Here is a 22,591-nt window from a genome sequence, read left to right as displayed (position 1 = left end):
GTGCACTAACTAGCATGGCAGCAACACCTTGTCTCATGTCGTGGAGGTTGGGTTTTGTAACTTTTATATTATGGGTAACCTCCAGTCACCCTCCCACACCTGATCCTTTATCTCTACCCAGTGGACTAGCTTGTCTATCGAGGGATGATCTTGCATTCTAATGATTATGGTGATGTGTTCTTCACTTTATGAATCTTAGACTGTGAGTGGAAAGTGTATTAGCTCATCTATTCTTGGCCCTGTTTCGGTGCTCATATGTTACCTCTAGGTCCTTGGTGAGGTTTTGGATCAAGGGCCTATAGGAGAGTATGGATATTTCTTTCATAGTCGGTTCTCCTCCCATCTGGCCAATTACTAGGAAATGGATCTACCCTAGACCTGTTCATGGGTCGGGCCAGGCTTTGCCTCTTTATAAACAAAAAATACTATGCCCAAGCCCATCCATCAGGCCTAGATCTTGAGCCCGAGCCTAGCCCTATATAAAGCCCGAAGCCTGACATTGATAGGTATTTTATAATATATTAATTATATAATATTAATAATATATTATATATTATAAATATTTTATACATTTAATATATATGATACTTTTTTCTATTAATTTTATTCTCATAATATATATACACATATATAATGTATTATTAACATATATTATATTTCTGTTATATATTTAATATTATCCGGTTGGGCTCGGGCTTGGACTCGGGCCAGGCTTATTTGGGAAGCCCGAGCCCCACTCAAAAAATAGTCAGGCCCAGTTTTTAAAGCCTGAGCCCAAGCCCACGGGCGTAAAATTTTGTCCAAGCCCGATTTAATACAGGGTGGGCGGAGCCAGCATGAACAGGTCTAATCTACCCCTATGATGTCTTTGTGGTTTCTACAAGACTCTGCACCATGTGAGACCTACGATCACATGGAGCTCATTTGAAGATGGATCTGCCCTCAGAGTGTCTTCGTGGTCTCTATAGGATTCTGCATTGTGTTAGACCAATAGCAACATGGAGCTTATTTATTAAAAGGTGGATTTGCGCTCATGGTGTCTTTGTGGTCTCTGTAGAATTTTGCGTTGTGTGACACCTACGGCCGCATAGGAACACTCAAATAGATGGATCTGCCCATATGGTTTCTCTGCGACCCCTGCATTTTGGCGCATTGTGGAGGATTTACAGCCGCATAAGGCTTAAAGTGGATTTGCTTGTATGGTTTCTCCGTTTCTACGCTATGTGAGACCTATAGCAGCATAGGAATCAAAGAGATGGACCTGCCCATAAGTTCTCCATGACCCCTACGTTGTAGCGCATTATAGGCGATCTACAACCCCATAGGGCTTAAAGTGAATCTACCCATATGGTGTCTCCACGATCCCTGCGCTGTGGTGCATTGTGAGGGATCTAGCGCTCAATCAACCTAGGTGGTTAGCCTTGAAGGCACTACCAGGGATTGGTTTCCCAAGCCTGTAGTGAATGTAATGCGCTAGCGACAAGAGATTGTAACCCGGTAGTACATGTAGTCACAACAATGATGAGACGCACTAAACTATTATCACAATGCAAAACGCGATTAAATGATTAAATCCATTAAAAGATACCTCATCTTAATGTTTCAAGCAAACATCTAGGGCATGAAAGGCTCTTAGAAGCGGGGTTGTAACCGAATAACAGACCTTCCCGCTAATTCCCTTTCTTGTTACGTGATTTCCTATTCTATTCTTGAGGACTATTTTCTATAAATAGAGGAGGCTTAAACATCTCATGCATTAAATAATAGACCCTACCAAACCGTGCCCCCAACCTTCCACAGCTTCCGTTGAATCTTCCTACAATTCTCCTTTCCTCTTCCTCCCTCTCAAGCCATCTATCATCTTTCAGGTTAAGTTAGCTCCCCAGTCCCCACCTACAACATACATACTTTATCTTCTATCGTTTTTCAGCTTTTACCAATTTGTCCCAATAACTCACACTTCATAGAAACCATTATATTATGTTTTTTGTGTAAATAATTTATTTATAATCATCTAAAACTTAGCAGCTTCAGCTTATGAAAATACAGAATAGAATCCTGTCCATTGCAGCTAATCTACATTTTTTATTTATTATAATTATATATTTTTTATTTGCTAATTATGCATTGGCATACAAAACAATTATAATAGTGTTAATAGGCGGGATGCCTTTCGGACCAAAAAAACAATAAAAAACATAAAAATGTATAAAGTGCTGCTCTCAAGAAAAAAAAAATCACTAGTAACTAAAATAACATGAAGTTTTTTGATATAACAAAATGAAATGGGTTAAGTATGTGAAATCTGACACAAAAATAATAACACATGTAAATTCTATTTAGAACAAAACCGAGTAGACACGTCCTCACCCATTTTGCTTTGGTATAGTGTCTATCGTTCAACATTATTATAATACAATGCTTTCTGAAACAAATAATTGGATAAATGTCAAAGAATGCTTCCTGAAACCATGATGTCCATTTTGCTTTGGTATGTGAAATTAGTGACCACTGAACAAACTTACCGAAACCCTTCAATCATCATTTTGTTTTCAAAATTTCTTCCAATTTTTCACAGAACAACCGGAAAATTTGAAATAGACCCGAGTAAATTCATTGTACTAGAAAAAATTGTAATTTTCTTTGTGATACATATTGCAGTCAGCCAACCCTGCTTCCAAGATCACCTGTCACCTCAATTCATCCCAAAATTTCAAATGCCGTGAATAAATAGAGTTGTGCCCTGTTTTTTCTTGATATTTAGTTCTAGTTCTCCAACGGCATTCAGATCAAACATTGAACCGAAAGAGCATTACATCTCCCTCCTGCACTACATAACTTTTCCCTTCGGATCTTAACTGCATTCAAAAGAGCAGTTAATGTCAGTTATTTCCATCAAACAAAAACAGGAAAAATGGATAACATAGACATTGCATGATAGGTGGTGCACAATAAGCCCCCTTATATCTCACTAGTATTTTGTAATACTGATTGTAGTTAATTTAAGGTCGTATATAGAGTTATTGAGATATTGGGCCGAGAAGCTATATTGGTTACATTTCATTATTTCTTCTTCACTTGGCATCAAAGCCAAGTTATTTTCGTTTTCTCTCTCCATTCAACCCATGCTCTAGGATCAGCAGTGTATGGACCGCTAAATTGTTGATCATCTACAACTGTTTTCACCTGGTTGGGAGAAGATTTAGGAGCTGTTTGCTGTCCAAAAAGGTAACTGGAGAGTTTGGCCCTGTTTTAATGGTTCAAACCAGTCTTGTTCTGAGAGAGAGGAGAGAGAGAAGAAGAAGAAGAAGAAGAAGAAGAACCTGTAAACTAGTGAGTTAAACCCTATTAGTCAACCATAATCTCTATTATAATGTAATTAGAGTACATGGTCAAATATGCCCCCACTTAGTATGGGACAAGTGAACTAAAAAAGTCAAGACAGAATTGCCACGTTATCACATAACTTAAAACATAATGAAATGATATTGCTGTTTCGAATCAAGGAAACTTGCTGGTTGCTACTTATTTTGCTACCCTCAAAGGACTTTGGAAGAACTTGATCACCATCTCATCATTGACTGGAAAAATTCTGAAGATAAGGAAATGCATGAGAAACAAATTGAAGAGATGAGAGTGTTTAAATTTTTTGCCGGATTAGACTCTTCATATGATGACATTCGATCTCAGATTTTGGGGAGACATGAACTCCCTAGCTTACAACATGCTTTCTACCTAATCAGAAATGAGGAAATTAGAAGGAAATAAATGAATGTTGAGGCTTCCACACCACAAATGGAGCACTCAGCTCTTGCTTCAACTACCCAAAGGAGTGAAAAAGGGAGAGACAAGAAAAATCTGAAGTGTTCTCACTGTGGTGGAGAGAAGCACATCAAAGATACATGCTGGATTTTGTACCCCCATCTAAAACCAGCAGCCTTAAGGATAAGAAGCCAAGTAAAGGTTCAGGAGCCCACGGACACGTAAAAAGCTCAAATATGGTGGTTGGAATGCATAAAACTGGAATTACTAGTGTTTCTTCTAGTATAGGACAGACCACTACTCCTTTATATAGCTTTCTTGAGTTCACAGCAAAAGAGATGGACATTCTCAATCAAGCTATGGCTCGATTGAAAGTCTTGTTTCCCAAACCCTTGGGTTATTGATTCAGGAGCTTCTGAACACATGACCAACAACTCTTATTCTCATCTTATCATCTGGTTTCTAGACAAGATAAAGGGTGGTAGATGGTTGTTTATCTCTTATTCATGGGAAAGGTGATATCCAACTTGGAAAAACTCTTTCTCTTAAGTCTACCTTGCATGTTCCTAATTTTAACACCAACCTACTTTCAGTTTCTAGAATAACAAAAACGATTGGGAGTGGTTCAGTCTAGAGGTCTCTACTATCTCAATGAAGACATCGGTTCAGCTCTTAAGACAGTCTAATAATATCAGTGAATACAAGGAGTCTAGTACTTTGGTTTGTCTTTGGCATGCCAGATTAGGTCTCTTGTCTTTTTCATTGTTGAGTCTTGTTTCCAAAGTTGTTTGAGAAGGTGTCCTTTTATGATGTGTGCCAAATGTCTAAACATTGTAGAACAAATCATCCATGTTTCAGTAATGAAGCTAATGCTCCTTCTGATTTAATTCATTTTAATGTTTGGGGTCCCTCACCCATTATTTCCATGGATGGTTATTGGCATTTCATTAGTTTTATTGATCACTTTACAAGATGCACTTGGATTTATTTGATGAAAGAAAGAGAATAAGTACCTAGAATCATTATGGTGTTCTATAAGATGATCGAGACACAACTTGGAAAGAAGGTTAAACAAGTCCGTTCAGATAATGCAGTTGAATATTTCAAGAGTTCTCTAAATGTGTTCTTTGAAGATGAAGGGACCTTACATCAATCATCATGTACTTACACGCCACAACAAAATAGAGTTGCGGAAAGGAATAATAGACATTTACTTGAGACTACTCATGATCTAATGATTCAAAGCAAAGTCCCAATGAAGTTTTGGTCTCATGTTATTTTGATAGCTTCTTATTTTATCAACCGAATGCCATCCAAGGTTTTGAGGATGAGAACCCCTTTTTTATGTCATGTGTCCAAAGCAAGTTGTGTTCTTTTTGCCTCCTAAGTTTTTGGTTGCGTATGTTTTATTCATGTTAATGATCCTAAACGGACAAAGTTGGATCCAAAGGCAATCAGTGGCGTGTTCTTGGGTTATTAAAAGGATATAAATGTCTTGATCCAACTACCAGAAGGAAATTCATCACCAAGGATGTCACCTTTTGTGAGTTACAATCCTTCTTTGAGCCTCCTCGGAATCCTCTTTAGGGGGATGCTAGTGGAGTGGAAGAGTTCCTTACAAGCTAACCCTTTTGTCTTAGCTCCTACCTCTCCTACTTCCTCAAACCCTCCTCATGTTGAACTTTCTTCCTCTTGTCCAATGGAGACTACAAGTGATGAAAACCCTCCTCGTGATGTTATTCCTTGTCCTGAGGCAACTGGTCTTGACCTTGATGATGAAAGGCAACTAAGTGTTTATCGAAGAGAGAGAGAGAGAGAGAGAGAGAGAGAGAGAGAAGACCCACCAATGAATGACTATGACCAATCGAAAACTTTAGATTCCGGACAAGGTATTGCTCCTCCCATTACTCCTCTAATCCTGATTCAAATCTTCCTATTGCCTTGTGGAAACTAGTCCGTTCATACACTTTTCGTCCTATTAATAGATTTGTTTCAGAGGCTTTTGTGTTGGCCTTGTCCTTTGTCTCTAATCCTTCCAAGTACTCAGAGTGGATCTACCGGCCAGGAAAAGCACTATAGAGTGCAAGTGGGTATATATATACAATCAAACACAAGGCTGATGGTTCCATCGAGAGGTATAAAGCCAAAATAGTTGCAAAAGGATTCACCCAAAAGGAAGGGATTAATTATAAGGAGACCTTTGCTCCAGTTGCCAAATTGAATATTATACAGGTGCTACTCTCTCTTGCAGCAAATGTTTCTTGGAAACTACATCAGTTAGATGTTAAGAATGTTTTCTTAAACGGAGATGTATAAGAAGAAGCCTACATGGACCCTCCTCTAGGGTATGACATGAGAGGAAAGGTATACAAGCTAGGGAGGACTTATATGGCTTCAAGCAATCTCCAAGGGCTTGGTTTGAAAGATTATGCAAGGCAACGAAGGTTGTTGGGCACAAGCAAAGCAGTGTTGATCACATGTTCTATAAAAGAAATGAAGGAAAACTAACAACAATGATTGTTTATATTGATCACATGGTTTTTACGAGAGATAATTAGAATGAGATTCGAAAGTTGAAAGACTTCTTAGCCTCGAAGTTTCAAATCAAAGATCTGGGACTTCTGAAATATTACTTGGGAATAGAGGTAAGGAAGCTAGGAGCCAAACCAACAGACACTCCTATAGAGAAAAATCATGGGATGCAGGAAGATGATGCAAAACTGTATCCTAACAAAGAGAGATATAAAAAGTTAGTTGAAAAATTGCTTTACTTATCCCTCACAAGACCTAATATTGCATATGTAGTTCATGTGGTTGGCCAAATTATGCATGCTCCACGTGCTACACATATGAGGGCAGTAGAAATGATCTTAAGATACTTGAAGACATGTCCTAGGAAGGGATTACTGTTTAAGAAATGCTACAAAATAGAGGTGAAAGCCTACACTAATGCCAATTGGGCAAGTTCTCATGGAGATAAAAGGTCTACATCTGGATATTATACCTCCATAGGTGTCAATCTAGTCACTTAGAGAAGCAAGAAACAAACTGTTGTTGCAAAATCAAGCACCAATGCTGAATATAGGGCTATGGCCCATGGTGTTGCTGAACTACTTTGGCTCTAGTCTCCAGATTCTTCTAAAGGAGTTGGAGATAGAATAACTGGACCTAAAGTTGTATTGTGATAATCAGGCTACAATCAACATTGCTAACAACCCAAACCAACATACTAGAACAAAGCACATTGAGATTGATAGACACTTTGTGCAAGAAAGAGTTGTTTCTCGTGACCTTTGCATCCCTTAATGCCATCTACAAGACAACTTGCTGATGTTCTTACCAAGGGCCTCACCAAGAGAAGATTTATGGAACTGTTATGCAAGTTGAGGATGAAAGATATTTATGCTCAACTTGAGGAGTGTTGTGAGACCTAGTTTGTAGCCTTATCCTTAGTGGTCGACTACTATCAACATATTGCTCTTAGTAGTCGACTACTATCAGCATATTGTTCCTAGTAGTCAACTACTTGACGAAAGAGATCTCTTAATAGTCGACTACTTGGACACTGTTGTAATTTTTCTTTTGTATTTGATCGCCCTAGTATATAAATGAAGGGTTGGCGCTGCCAACAAAACTTTTTTTTGCCTCTCTCACATCTCTTTTTCTTTTCTTCTCTTCCTTCTTCATAGAAAACAGGAGGGACGAAGGATTTGGGGATTAAGGGAGAGGGAAGTGAAGGTGAAGAAGGTAAGAATGAGGGTGAGGGTTAGAAAAAATATAAAAGGAAAAAGTACAAAACTTTCTCATTAGAGGAGATTGGAAAGGAGGGATGGAAGCGGATTCAAGGGAGAAAAATGAGTTGGAACCGATGACTGTTGAGAGCCATATAGAGAAGACTGCTAACATTGAGGAAGTGGTGAATAGTAGAGTGAAAGTTGGGCTCAATTTGGAAAGAGTACAAATACAAATATGTATAGTGAAAATACATACAAAATAATACAAATTACAGGGTTTTGCGCTCTACATATTTGTATTTGTACTCCTTCCAAACTGAGCCTTGGAAAAAATTTTGGGTCTATTTTTTTTCTAGGTGGGGAGAAATTCACAAAAGAAGCCTTTAGACTTGTGGAGGAAACATTTGGGAAGAACAAAGGTATGACAGATCCAATGGTTAATCCTAATTGTGATAACTCAACAAGGAAAGAGGTGGAAATGATTGCCATAGGTTGTGGGGATATCATAGAGAAGCCAAAAGAAGAGGTCGAGGGGGTGGTGGTTGAATACAGGGGTCAAAAGCCAGCAGGGAATCCTGAAGCAGCGGTGGGAAATCTAAATGCAGTTAAAAGATTTAGAAGTCAAAAGTATAAAAGAACACAACAGCAATTACTAGTCTCTAAGGTTTTCACAAGGTTAAAAGGTGGTCTATTCGGAATGGGACCTAACAAGCTCCTAAAAAAACCCAAAGGAATAGTCAAAAAACGACAACAAAATTGTACTAAAAAAACTGAGAAAGATGCTTGAAGCGGCATTTTGGGGTTTGGGTGTCTTGCTTGGGTATTTGTTGGGCATTGGGCTGGTTTGATATTCCCATTTCTTTCATCTTTTTTTGTCTCGTATTGTATTGTTGTGGGTAAGGGGCTTTCGTTAGTTGGGTCTTATTTTAGTCTGGTTCTAGATTTGGTTGATTTGGGTTTGTTTTGTCTCATCAGGGTTTTCTTTGGGTTGGATTTTCTTTCCGAGTGATTTCTTATCACCCTCCTTGTATCTTCTTTTTTTGTTTCAATAAATCTTTTTTTTTATCTTCAAAAAAATTGGATTGGGACTTTTCTAGGGTTTATTAGAGACTTAATAGAAATCTTTAAATAAACATTAGAGGTTGGTAGCACAGATTACACGTTCAGGCACTCTAGACAACACAAATTAGTCCAAAAACCCAAGCTTTGAACCACCTTCAAGAAGGCAATTTCTTGGGATCATCGACTTATAAAATCCTCCATTAATAGACATGATTTGGGTAGCCAAACACATTTGTGTTGTCAAGGAATCATGTGATTCAATATCAAAGGTTGAACCAACTTCAACCGAATTGAATTGCTAGAAAGAGGAGATCGGATTCTTGGGTGTGAACACCACAGTTGTTCTTGCACTTGTGAGGACTCTTCTATCAGATAAAGTTCCAATCTTTCTCTTAGTTTTGGATCTAATTTGATATGGCTCAAATCCCAAAATCGATTTTGAGGAGAAAAAGATAGCTTTCTCCCATGTGATTTTGCTACTTCCCTATCCAATTCTTCGGTTCTTGAACCCTAATTTTGGAAAAAAAAATTAACAGAAAAATCCAACCTTGTGCATGTCACAACTTTCAGGTGACCAGATGCAGGTATGGTTTGTTTGAAGGCCTTGTGAACGCTCCTTTATGTATTTTTGATGATCATATGATAACTGGGGGGGTGTGTGTTGATAGAAAGTGTAGTGATAAATCTGGTATGATTGTATGCCTTGGTAAGTGTTGGAAGTCTGTTATGGGTGTTAAGAGACTGTAGAACACTGTTTAGAACAAGGACTGAAGATTTTTTTTCCAGATCTAAACGTATATTTCAGATCTTTAAGTATTTCTTTCCTTTTCGGCAGAGTGTTCTATGTCCCCACGACTTGGACTGATTCTCTAACTCTCCCCTTTTCTTTTCTCCTTCTCTTCTCTCCTTTCTTTTGCTACAACTTACTGCTATTCCAGATTTCTTGCATTGTCCTTTATTGTTTTATTTTAAACATTCTACTAAACCAATGCTGATGTATTGTTATAAACTCTTCACCCAATACAACATGATAAGGCAAAACACATTTAAGCTAAGAAGTGTTTTATCTAAGAAAGTATGCTGTCTAGAAGTGCCTTCCATTATTGACTTCAGGACAGAAATTAGTAGATGTCTTCACTAAAGATGTCATCAAGTCAAAGCTTGATGATTTTGTAAGCAAGATGAGGATGAGCATGATTAACAACTATGACCGGCTTGAAGTGGAGTACTGATAGGTTTATAAGTTTGTAATAGAGAGCAGACTAGGCATTTCCATTGTTATTTTTTGTTATTTTTCTTTATATAACTAGTAGGGGTATATTTGTAACTTCTGGTTATATTTAGTAGTTAATATAAAAGATAGTGGGGCTACACATGAACCCCATGATTATTGTTTTCCCTCCATCCTATATTCTCTTCATCTTCTCATTCTTATACCTTCCGCATATTATTTGTCTTCACTTCTCAGTTCTAAAAGTAGTCAGAATCTATTGATTCATGTTGCTAATTTACAAGATAAGTAAGCATTCTTTTATCTTTCTTTACATGTATCCAACAAATAGAAAATAGAATTGTACTCCAAAATAATATTTCTCTCTTGCTTCTCTTTAACTGAAAATATAGGATTCTATGTGACTTGGTAAATGTAACAGTATTCCATGTCTCCTGCCTTCCTTTTCTCTTCCAAGCAGCTCTGTTCAACTTAGTTAACAATTTTGACCAGTAAACCATAACCCAAACATTCTCAATTGATGACGTGAAGTAGCATTACTGTAAAATACATCCATCTCCTAGTCATTATCATCATCATCGAAAACTTATCCTTACTATATGGGGTTGGCTACATGAATCCCGTTTCGCTATTCCATTCTATTTAATGGTATATCCCATTGTTAAATTATGAATTTATGAGCACTCCATGACCATAAGAGTTTGGAAAAAGCTTTAACGTCAGCTTCCAACCTGACACAACACTCATTTATTTGGGCTTGGGACCAGGGGTATAAGCTGAGTAAATGCGATTTTAGTATTTGGGTAGGCCCCATTTAGGATGTCTTATAGATATTCCCATTATTACAGTTATACTAGGGTCAGAGTCAAGCTTCTGATACTAGCTTAAATGTGCAAATGAATAGAAAAGATTAAATAGATTTTAACAGTAGAATTTTCTATTAAAAGCTTCAGTATATAATCCCTCTGTAGCTTGAAAGAAACCAAAACAAATACACAGATAGATAACATTTTCATATAACATTCAAGTAAGGTCATAATCAGCCCAGTTGTATGTACAAGACTGTAGATAGCCTTTCTCCCTACATAGAATAAGTATTTTGCATAAATATATGAATTAATTATAGAGGACCATCATCATCCAAGTTTCATGAACAAGGTCGTAGATGGTTGTCTCCCCATACAAATGGAGAGAGCAAGAGAGTAGACGAACGGAGAAACATAACCTTCCTTGTAGATGAGATTGTAGAGATATAATGGTGAAGAGATGAAGGATCATCTTCTCTTCTACTTTAAAAGACTTAGGCTAGACTTCTTCCTTTTCACTCCTTAGTTCTCCACGCCTCCTTTTCTATTTCTTCTCATTTTATTTTTCTTGTTGCTAAAATAAAGTTATTATAATGGACTAATGGCATTAGCCCCTTTCCTTACAAAAGCAGGGTTATATAGAAGAGGGAGATGATTAGATAACTTTTTGTTGATAGTAAAACAAAATTTTCATTAAAGGAAAAGAAAAAAAGTTACACAGCATATCCAAGTGTTAAAACAACACCTGACTTGATGAGAAATGCAAATAGAACCTACCAATTACACATCAAGACAAGCTATTCCAATTTCCATTTGAAAACTCAAAAAACTTCCCTAAATTTTCCATAAGGTTCTGATAGGCCCCCAATTAACTTTACGTATGCCAGGAAGGGGAAAGGTCAGCTTTCGGCTAAAGGGGGAAATAATTGAACATGGGGGCAATTATGGCTGGAGGTAATAAGGAGGGTCTTGAGGCATTTATAGCTATGTCAGTTGTAGACAAAGGAGCCCAAAAGGTCCGTTGCTGAAGCAACAGATCAAAACGTCTTACCAGATCTTGAACGCCTCCTTCCAGAGACGAGATCTTTGATAGTCCAGCTGCTACCTTTTCTGGATCGAGTCACTGAATCTCATTACGTAAGCCATCCATCTCCACCTGCGATGCCACTTCCTTAGCTGTCACCATGGCCGAGGAAAGACGGGCTCTGATACTACTGTTAGGTCCCAGAAACTTTACACACAATTCTCAGACTCGCAGCAGAATTCACACAACTCAAATATCAGCAAAGAAACTGGTATGCATTCAGAAGAAAGGAAGAACAGTAACAGTTGGTCAGTTCTTCGAGAGACCGCCGGCTCTCCCAATCACTAACAGTATTCTTCACTCAACAAAAGCTTACCTCCCCTATCCCCCAAAGCCCCTTCTTATACTCTTCTTACAGCATAACTGACTCCCTCAATAAATGCCCAGCTGGCCAAGTTATAAATGCCCACACTCTTCTTATTCCTAACTGACATAGCTATAAATGCCTCAAGACCCTCCTTATTCCCTCCAGCCATAATTGCCCCCATGTTCAATTATTTCCCCCTTTAGCCGAAAGCTGACCTTTCCCCTTCCTGGCTTACGCAATGATAGGCCCCACCTCCTGCTTTCAAAAAGATGACTGATAAAGAGATGCAGCAGAAACGTGCAAAGGGTCTATGCTTCCATTGCGACGAGAAATACAGTCTGGGACATCGTTGTGCTCAGAAATCACTTCAGGTTTTATGGGTTCAAGATGATGTGGAGGAAATTCCTTCTAATGCGTCTAATCTGGACAGCACCTCCGGGGACACTGAAATTGCTCCAGCTCCAGAATCAGTCGTGCTTTGTGTTTCGTCTCTTGTTGGATTGTGTGCGGCCAATTCCCTTAAGGTGCGTGGACGCGTTTTGTCACGTGAAGTGGTCATATTGGTAGACTCGGGTGCATCCCACAACTTTATCTCCGAAGCTTCAGTGGAAGAATTGAAATTACCACGCACTCCTACACACGACTTTGGAGTTCAGATGGGGAATGGCGATGAGGTGAGAACTTCTGGAGTCTGTCGTCAGGTTTGCCTCAACTTACCCGAATTGGATGTCATTGCTGATTTCTTTCCTTTAAAGTTGGGCTCTACGGATGTCATTCTTGGTTTTCCTTGGTTAGCATCCCTCGGGGACTCAGCGATGAATTGGGGCAACATGTCTATGAAGCTCAATTTGGGAGGTGTCCGTGTGAAATTGCAGGGCGACTCTTCTCTCTATTCTTCTCAGGTATCTTTGCACGCTATGATGCGTAACTTACAACATGAGGGACAAGGGGTTTTGTCAGAACTAAAACAATTGCAGGTAGTGGATTCTTCGTTGAACTCTGTCTTGCCTACATCCCCGCCAATTTCCGCTTTACTAGATGAGTTCAAAGATGTTTTTGATATGCCTACGGGCTTACCCCCTACACGGGCTACGAAGCATGCTATTGTCTTGCAAGAGGGCACTTCCCCTATCTCTGTTCGTCCTTACAGATACCCTCAGTTCCAGAAAGATGAAATTGAATGCCTTGTTTCTGAGATGCTGGCTACGAGTATTATTTAGCCAAGTACAAGCCCCTACTCGAACCCGGTCCTTTTAGTCAAGAAAAAAGATGGAAGTTGGCATTTTTGTGTGGATTACAGAGCCCTTAACCGTGATACAGTTCCGAATAAATTCCCTATTCCAGTTATCAAAGAACTTCTCGATGAGCTTCATGGTGCTTCTATTTTCAGCAAAATTGATCTCAAATCGGGCTACCATCAGATTCGGGTCCGCAGTGAGGATATTCCCAAGACTGCATTTCGCACCCACGAGGGCCATTACGAATTCCTTGTCATGCCCTTCGGTCTCACCAATGCGCCCTCGACTTTCCAGTCATTAATGAATATTGTCTTCCATGATTTACTCTATTGCTTTGTGCTAGTATTTTTTTATGATATTCTGGTTTACAGTGCTTCCGAAGCTACCCATTTGGATCATCTTCGACAAGTCTTCTCTGTGTTGCGCGCCCACCGTCTCTTTGCCAACTCAAAGAAATGTATCTTTGCTCAGCCTAGCATTGAATACCTGGGTCATATTATTAGTGCGGCTGGTGTTTCTGTTGATCCTTCTAAAATCCAGGCCATGGTTGATTGGCCTCAACCATCTTCACTTAAAGCTCTTCGCGGTTTTCTGGGACTAACAGGCTATTATCGCCGTTTTGTGCATAACTACAATAAAATAGCGTGGCCATTGACGCAGCAGCTTAAAAAGAACGCCTTCTCATGGAATGTGGAAGCTAAGAATGCATTTCAAGAGTTGAAACGGGCTATGACGACCGTACCTGTGTTGGCCCTTCCGGATTTTTCCCAACCCTTCTTGATCGAGACAGATGCATCCAGTGTAGGTCTCAGTGCAGTATTAATGCAGAATAATCGACCTATAGCTTTCTACAACCACAAGCTTAGCCCGTCTGCACAGTCAAAATCTGTCTACGAGCGGGAATTAATGGCTATTGTCTTTGCCATTAAAAAACGGCACCCCTATCTTCTTGGAAGACGCTTTATTGTTTGTACCGACCAGCGTAGTCGTAAGTATCTATTGGAGCAGTGGGTTGTCGAAGGTGAGCATCATAAGTGGCTCCTTAAGCTTATGAATTATGATTTTGAGATTCAGTACAAACCAGGTACTAATAATACCGTGCCTATTTTTCTTGATTTTGATGACCTTAAGGAGCAAGTTGATGTTGATCCTTTTCTGTCCAACATTAAGCATGCCATTCAGCATGATCCGACTGCCTATCCCACCTACTTTTTAGTTGGAGATCACCTTCGTTATCATGGTAAACTGGTTCTGCCAGCTTCTTCCCCATTTATTCCCCTCTTACTTAAAGAGTTTCATCCTGGAGTTGTGGGGGGTCACGCTGGTATCCACTGGACATATCGGCGAATAGCAGCTGAATTTTACTGGCGGGGGATACAGCGTTTTGTCCAGGAGTTTGTGCAGGCCTATGATGTGTGTCAACACAGTAAATATGAAGCCATGTCCCCTGCTGGCCTCTTACAACCTTTACCCGTTCCTGAACAGATATGGGAGGATATTGCTATGGACTTTATTGAGGCTCTTCCTAAGTCGAAGGGATTTGATACAATTATGGTGGTGGTCGACCGTCTCTCCAAGTATGCCCATTTTATCCCTCTCAGTCATCCTTTCTCAGCTCTCACGGTTGCTCAGGCCTTCTTGCACAACATAGTCCATTTACATGGCATTCCCCAATCAATTGTGTCTGATCGTGATAAAATCTTTGAGTTTCTTTTGGCGCGAACTTTTTACCCTACAAGGTTCAGAATTGCGTCGTAGTTCAGCTTACCATCCTCAGACGGATGGACAGTCGGAGGTGGTTAAATGTTGTTTAGAGACTTATTTGCAATGCTTTGCGGCCGGCTGATTCCCCCTCCCGCTGGTCTTCTTGGATACCGTGGGCAGAATACAGCTATAATACCTCTTTTCACACTGCTGTTGGCATGACACCTTTCAAGGTGGTTTATGGGCACAATCCTCCTCCATTAATCCGCTATGAGCTTGGCTCTACGGCTAATGCTGATGTTGAAGCTGTTCTCCTTCAGCAAGACGCTATACTTAGGGAGTTGCGTGCTCATCTACACTATGCACAACAAAAGATGAAAGACTCAACTGATGTGAACCGACGTGATGTGAATTTTGATGTTGGGGATGTGGTGTACGTGCGAGTGCGACCTTATCGCCAGCAGTCTCTAGCTCGCCGAGTCAATGAAAAGCTTGCCCCTCGTTTTTATGGACCATTTGCTATTGAGGAAAGAATTGGCATTGTCGCTTATAAACTTCAACTTCCTCCAGATGCAAGGGTTCACCCAGTTTTTCATGTCTCGCAACTCAAGAAGGCGATTGGCAATCATATCTCTTCTCCCGTGATTCCTTCCACTCTGTCGGCTGATATGGAAATGCTTGTGGAACCTACGGCCGTTAAAGGGGTGCATCCATCCACTATAACTGGAGTTACTGGTTCGGAAGTGCTTATCCATTGGCAGGACTTGCCTGATTTTGAAGATTCGTGGGAGCCTTTTGACTTACTTCGAGACCAATTTCCTCATTTTAACCTTGAGGACAAGGTTAGACTTTGGGCGGCGGGTAATGATAGGCCCCCAATTAACTTTACGTATGCCAAGAAGGGGAAAGGTCAGCTTTCGGCTAAAGGGGGAAATAATTGAACATGGGGACAATTATGGCTGGAAGGAATAAGGAGGGTCTTGAGGCATTTATAGCTATGTCAGTTAGGAATAAGAAGAGTGTGGGCATTTATAACTTGGCCAGCTGGGCATTTATTGAGGGAGTCAGTTATGCTGTAAGAAGAGTATAAGAAGGGGCTTTGGGGGATGGGGGAGGTAGGCTTTTGTTGAGTGAAGAATACTGTGAATGATTGGGAGAGCCGGCAGTCTCTCAAAGAACCGACCAACTGTTACTGTTCTTCCTTTCTTCTGAATGAATACCAGTTTCTTTGCTGATATTTGAGTTGTGTGAATTCTGCTGCGAGTCTGAGAATTGTGTGTAAAGTTTCTGGGACCTAACAGGTTCCCACTAGTAACTTATCTGAACTCTGGTAATACAAGAATCTAAACTGCAACAGATTTGCTAACAGCCACCACCGTCCTTTCAGATGATCAAGCTTCATTCTTATATCAAAAGACTCCAGTTTCAAAATTTGCAACAGCGCCACATCTGGATTTTGATTTCTCATAATGTTCCTAACTACCTTTTTCCTCCTTTCATCTCTTAGGCCCCTTACAATAAATAAAGCCAGCTTCATCTTCAAGTTCAACCTCCAAAACTCACTTCCCCTCTATTCCTCATCAATAATTCCTTCATCCGTCTCCTCCCCTTCCTCCCATACCTCACCTCCTTCCCCATTATCTTTCTTTCTATACTGTCCCCCACTTAAAGAGAGGTTTAAGGATGGAGTAGAGCTCTCTCCATAGTTTTCAAGGCATCAAGGCAAGGCTAGGCAACAGGGGAGCACCTTCTCACCAGAAAAACTTTGGTTGTTTGTAAAAAACAGCCAGGGCTGTTTTAGGAGCCTGCTACGAATGGCATCTCATAATGAGTGTGTGTAAAATAGTATTTACACTCAATACTTTTTTAGTTGAAAAGACAAATGAGGACCTGAATTAGCTAATGTGTCATGTGTAGAGGCTCCCAAAACAGCCCAGGCTGTTTTTTCCAAACAGCCAAAGTGATCTCCCTTCTCACCTAGCTGCCTAGGCAATGAATTCTTTAAATATAAATCATGAATTCTAGGGTAGTTCCCCTAGGTCCATGAGAAGAAATTCAAAATATAGGGGCTAAGCCCCTGTTTTTAGTCATAGGAAAAGAAAAGGAAAGGTGGAAGAAGAATGTATTTATTGGACAAAATTTTAAGTTCCTGGTTTATTGGTTCAAATTATTATGTCTTTGAGGGTTCAAGACAGTAAATACCAACATGTGTGTTGATTGAACCCTAACAAATAAGAAAACAATAAAATGAAGCTAGTACATAAACCCACAAAAGGAATATTTTAGTTTAATAATGTCTATTTTACTATTTTATTTTCAAAAAACTAATATAAGTATTTCATGGAACCATGTACTTGATGCAACCCTCCACAAGTGCCTTGTTGCCTAGGCATTTCCTTGACAAAGACAAGTGGCATCCCCTTCATAGGACACCTTATAAGTTTAAGCAGGCCTTTCTTAACTCGCATAAACTGTTTTAGGACTTATACCCATTTTAATGGGCTCTACTACAGGCCCCTTACATGTTCAATGAATTGTATTGGAGCCCAACCACCGTTTAAATTAATTTCGGGCCTGCAACCCACTTATGTGGATTCTACTATAGGCTCACAAAATATTTCAGCACAATTGGACAATTGGGCCTACACAATTGGTCTAAAAAGAGACTTAGATAAGCTATGATTCAGAGTGGATAATAACATGCTCCCTGTCCAACCATACTTTGAGGCTTCAACACCCAACCATAGTTTTCAAGGCGTCTAGGCGATTCTGGGCGACACGGGGGCGCCTAGTCGCTTAAAAATTTTATAATATGAAAAACTGACTTTTGGCTAGTTTCCTAGTTTTATATACCACTCAGCATGTATGTTAATTGAAAATTAGTAATTCTCTTTATTAAGAACATTAAATTTCCTCTAAAAATGTGGCAAATCATCACACCTAAAAGATAAAATCTTTTACATATATTAATTTCATTATTTTCAAAAATAATACTACGATAAAAGTATTTAATAGAGCAAATTCATATTAATTAGCAGCTAAGTTATTAACTTTATATGATAAATATTCAAGATGGAAAGTAAAATAGAAAAAAAAAAAAAACAAGGATGGAGTTTCTGTTTTATTTAATTAGAGAGAGAATTGAAAAAAAGGACTTATTATTCTAATTGATTCTTTCCCCTTTCTTTTCTTTTCTTTCTTTCTTTCTTTCTTTTTCTCTTCTCAAAACCCTTTGATCTTTTAAATTTCAATAGTAAAACATTAAAACAAAATATAATTGATATATATAGCACATAAAAAAATGTATTAGCACATACATTAATAAGATAGAGCAATACAAATGATATTATGAAAGGTGCCCGCCTTGTCATTTTTGTCACCTAGGCGGGCGCTTAATTGCCTAGGCAGGTGCCTAGTCTCCTAGAAGGGCGCCTAGCTGCTAAAAGTCAAGGCGTTTGGGCAAGGTGCCCAGCCAAGGGCACCTAGTCGCCTAGGCGACACCTAGGCAACGCCTTGACAACTATGCACCCAACATTCCTTATTTTGGGTACACATCATCTGTTTCTTTCATAGAACGAAAATTTCAAGGAGCTAGACATACTATCCATTCCTGCTTGCCTTTCTCTCCACTCTGCAATCCCTATTTTTGCTTCTAATTTCATTTTTCTATTGCAGCTTCTTGTTTCATAGATGACTCCATCGGTGAATCCTTTGAGCCTGACCATACTTGTCCCTCCATCAGGACAGCACCCTTCCTCAGATCCCTTATTTTCTGTGTCACAATTGCTGGCACCATTCTCCTCCCTGATAAATTTCTTTGTTTCCAACTCTCATGTCTTCTGCGACTTTGTTGAAGGTTCAAATACCATTCCCAGACAAGATAGCATTTGGAACTGGTCATCATGACCTAGCCATGATAGATTTGAAAATTTGTGTTCAAAATTTTGAAACTGATAGATTTAAAATTCAATTATGGTTTAGATAGGCATGTTCTAAGAGGAAAATTAATGTTATTAGTTAAGAGCATTGCTATATTTTCAATTTATGTGATGCTGGTTGGAAAATGAAACTAGGGAACTGACCAGAGATTACGGTTTTGTTCCTTGTAAAATTCTATTGTATAGGTTCCTAGGCATTCAACTCACCTAGAATTGCTTATCTGGCTTGACAATTATAAAATAGTCTGATATTAAAAAAATACTCAATGAGGTTGGGCCTTGGCATAACAGTTGGGATTGGCCACATGAATACTGTTTTTCCATTCCGTTCTGTTCAGTGACCTATCCATTATTACATTATGAGTGCTTAAATCATTTCTCATTGCTTCCACCCAAGCCCTTTTTGGTCTGCCCCTAGCTCTTCTAGCCCCTTCAACTTGTAACATAGCACTTTTCCTAACAAATGCCGTAGATGGTCTTTTATGCACGTGACCAACCATATTTCTCTACTTTTGGTAATAAATAGAAAAAGAAGATTCATTGATAAATAAAATAGTATATCAATGAGGTAATGAGAAGTTACCACACATTACAAGAACAGCATTTCTCCAACTTTCATCTAGGTTCCTTAGTATGACTTCATTTCATCCATCTAAGCATTTGCATTTCTGTCAAATTCATTTTTTCAACATGTTCTTTCTTAACTGCCCAACACCTTGCCCCATACAACATAGCTTGCCTTACAATTGTTTCATAGATTTTTCCTCTTAGCTAAAGTGGTATTCTCCTACCATATAAGACTCCTGATGCACCCCTCCAATTCGCCCATCCTAGTCTAATTTTATGGATGACATCCTCCTCAATCTCTCTTTCATTATGAACTATTCAACCAAGGTAACGGAGTTCACACATTGACTTATCTCTTGGTCACATGTGAATATTAATTATGCATAGCATTTGCTTTGGAGGAGTGTCCTTGGAGGAAAACAAGCAAGTGATTAAATAGATAGTAAGTCTGCATTTGAGAATGTAAGGTAACAATAGGACACCAACTCACAAGTCCTTTCTCTCTTGCAGCTGCAAATGAACCTGCTGCAACAAAATCATCATAAGCAACCTGTGAACATGCAAAAATTAAAAACTGCATGTCAAAAATATTTTAGGGTAGGAAGCGATTGCAGAATCAAGAAACCAAACTCCAAGAGTCAATCCCTTACACGATGTATTCTATACATTATTTAACTTTGCTGGCTTAAAGGTGCTAACACCAAATAGCTGGAACCAGGTTTCAAGAATTAATTGGACAGTTGAACATTTTTTCTTGCAAATAATAAACTGGCAAAACAATTGTAGCATACTATTGAACACAAGAAAGGATGTCTAGGTGGATTCTTTAAGGTTTCTAGCAATTACAAGGCCAATGGGATAACTAAATAAAATATATAAAAACTACAAAGCTGCTCAAACTTTGAAACATTTTGGGTTCAAATATGCTTCCATCAAGTTGCACTATATTTCTCAATGGATCATATTTTCAGCCCAAATCTCTATCCTTTCACTGCAAAAAAGCATGTTAAAGTCTGGAAGGAAACCAATTTTTTGCATTGCAGCCACTTCCCTAAAGAGAAGCTTTTGTTAAGTTCACCATTTGCCACTAGTGGGAAGATATTCAGCCATATGAGATCAAATGTCAGTCTTTTGCAGACCACCAATAAATTTTATTTGAAGATAGATAAGGAATGTCTTGACAGTGTAACCGGCCAGAGATAAGAGGAAGAGGAGAGGAGAAGAGAAGAAGAAGAGAAGAGAGGAGAGAAGAGAGAAGGTTTGCAAATGTAACAGTACTGGCGGCGCCAGTGTTTATTTTACTATATATAGGGTGACAGAAATAACAAGGGAAAAGACCCTTGTGCCCCTGAGTACAATAACAGACATAACAGAAATAAAAAAACGAAATAAAAAACACTTTAATTAGCCAAACAGGCCATAACATCTGCAACTAAGTTATTTTAACATTATTCTAACACTTCCCCTCAAGTTGGAGCATAGATGTCAATCATGCCCAACTTGTCACACAAATCTTTGTGCTGCACATGATGAAGACCTTTGGTGAAGATATCTACAAGTTGCTCTTCCGAGCTGACATATGGTGTGCACACTTCTCCACTTTCAAGTTTCTCTCTGATAAAATGCTTGTCCACTTCAATCCTATCATGCAGAACTGGATTAGTAGCAATATTGATGGCAGCTTTATTGTCACAGTAGAGTGACGTAGGATTGCTTACTGTGAAACCCAGTTCACCTAACAGATTTCTTATCCACATGATTTCCGCAACCCCATGAGCCATCGCTCTATACTCTGCTTCAGCACTGGATCTAGCCACCACAATTTGTTTTTTGCTTCTCCATGTGGCAAGGTTTCCTCCTACAAAGGCACAATAACCACTGGTAGACTTTCGATCATTGACTGCTCCTGCCCAATCTGCATCAGTATATACTTCCACTTTTAAGTGACTGGTTTCTAGAACAACAAACCAACTCCAAGAAACTTCTTGAGATATCTTAAGATCCTCTCTGCAGCCTCAGAGTGAGTTGTCCTCGGGCTGTGCATGAATTGACTAACGACACCCACTGCATAGGCAATATCAAGCCTGGTCATAGACAAATACAGAAGTCTCCCCACGAGTCTCTGGAACATCTTTACATCTTTCAAAAACTCTCCCTGACTGTCTCCCAGATGGTGATTAGGTTCAATAGGTGAATCAAATGGTTTTACCCCCAACTAGCCTGTATCTTCTAGAAAATCTAGTACATACTTCCGTTGGGAAATAAAGATGCCCTTGTGAGAGCAGGCAACTTCAATTCCAAGAAAGTATCGTAAGGGGCCTAGATCCTTCACCTCAAATTTAGTGGCTAAGAATTTTTTTAGTCTCTGGATTTTAGCCTCCCAATCTCCTGTGATCACTATGTCATCCACATACACAATAAGAGCTGCAATTTTGCCTTCACCTCTTTTTACAAACAGGGTATGATCTGACTGGCATTGTTTGAATCCCATCTATTGAACTGCTAAATGGAACTTACTAAACCAAGCCCGAGGTGATTGTTTCAACCCATATAGGGACTTTTTTAACCTGCACACCTTTTGTTCACTGCCTTTGGCACAAAACCCTGGGGGTTGGGTCATGTACACTTCCTCTTCCAAGTGACCATTCAAGAAGGCATTCTTGATGTCCAATTGGTGAAGATCCCAATCAAGATTTGCTGCCAAGGAAAGGAGAATCCGGATAGGGTTCATCTTCGCTACTAGAGCAAAAGTCTCTGCATAGTCCACTCCATATACCTATGTGAAGCCTCTTGCTACCAGTCTAGCCTTGTACCTTTCAACAGTTCCATCAGCTTTGTGTTTCACTGTGAACATCCACTGGCACCCCACTGGTTCCTTCCCCTCAGGAAGATCTACCAACTCCCACGTACCATTTTTGTGTAAGGCATCAATTTCTTCCTGCATTGCATCTGTCCATTCAGGTTTTGACAAAGCTTCTACCACGGTCTTAGGGATGAGGACACTATCCACAAAAGAGAGAAAGGAATGGTACGAAGGTGAAACATGCTCATAGGACACAAAGTTAGAGATAGGATGATTAGTGGTACAAGATCTAACACCCTTTCTCTTAGCGATAGGAATATTAAGATCATTGGGGACAGGTGAATCAACATTTAAA

General features: G+C 39.3%; 1 protein-coding gene across 4 annotated transcripts in view; it reads right to left on the bottom strand.

Annotated features, from left to right (window-relative positions):
• Positions 1-2,422: 2,422 nt before the first annotated feature.
• The window catches only part of LOC148846146 (GTP-binding protein-like protein), a 47,598-nt gene continuing 27,429 nt past the window's right edge, over positions 2,423-22,591 (bottom strand). For 2 of the 4 annotated variants that reach the window (XM_088954455.1, XM_088954457.1), the window contains 2 exons: positions 19,924-19,983; positions 2,423-2,858 (listed from right to left, as the gene is read on the bottom strand). In XM_088954455.1, coding sequence (XP_088810581.1) covers positions 2,790-2,858; positions 19,924-19,983 — 129 coding nt within the window. In that variant the 3' untranslated portion in view covers positions 2,423-2,789. The remainder of the gene's footprint in view (positions 2,859-19,923; positions 19,984-22,591) is intronic. The other 2 variants (XM_088954456.1, XM_088954458.1) reach the window with 1 other exon arrangement.

The sequence above is a fragment of the Nelumbo lutea genome, chromosome 7 (genome assembly GCF_056320005.1).
Source record: "Nelumbo lutea isolate HS-2025 chromosome 7, American lotus-T2T, whole genome shotgun sequence".
Classification (NCBI taxonomy): domain Eukaryota; kingdom Viridiplantae; phylum Streptophyta; class Magnoliopsida; order Proteales; family Nelumbonaceae; genus Nelumbo; species Nelumbo lutea.
The sequence above is the reverse complement of the archived record's forward strand: the minus strand, read 5'-3'. Positions and strand labels throughout refer to the sequence as shown.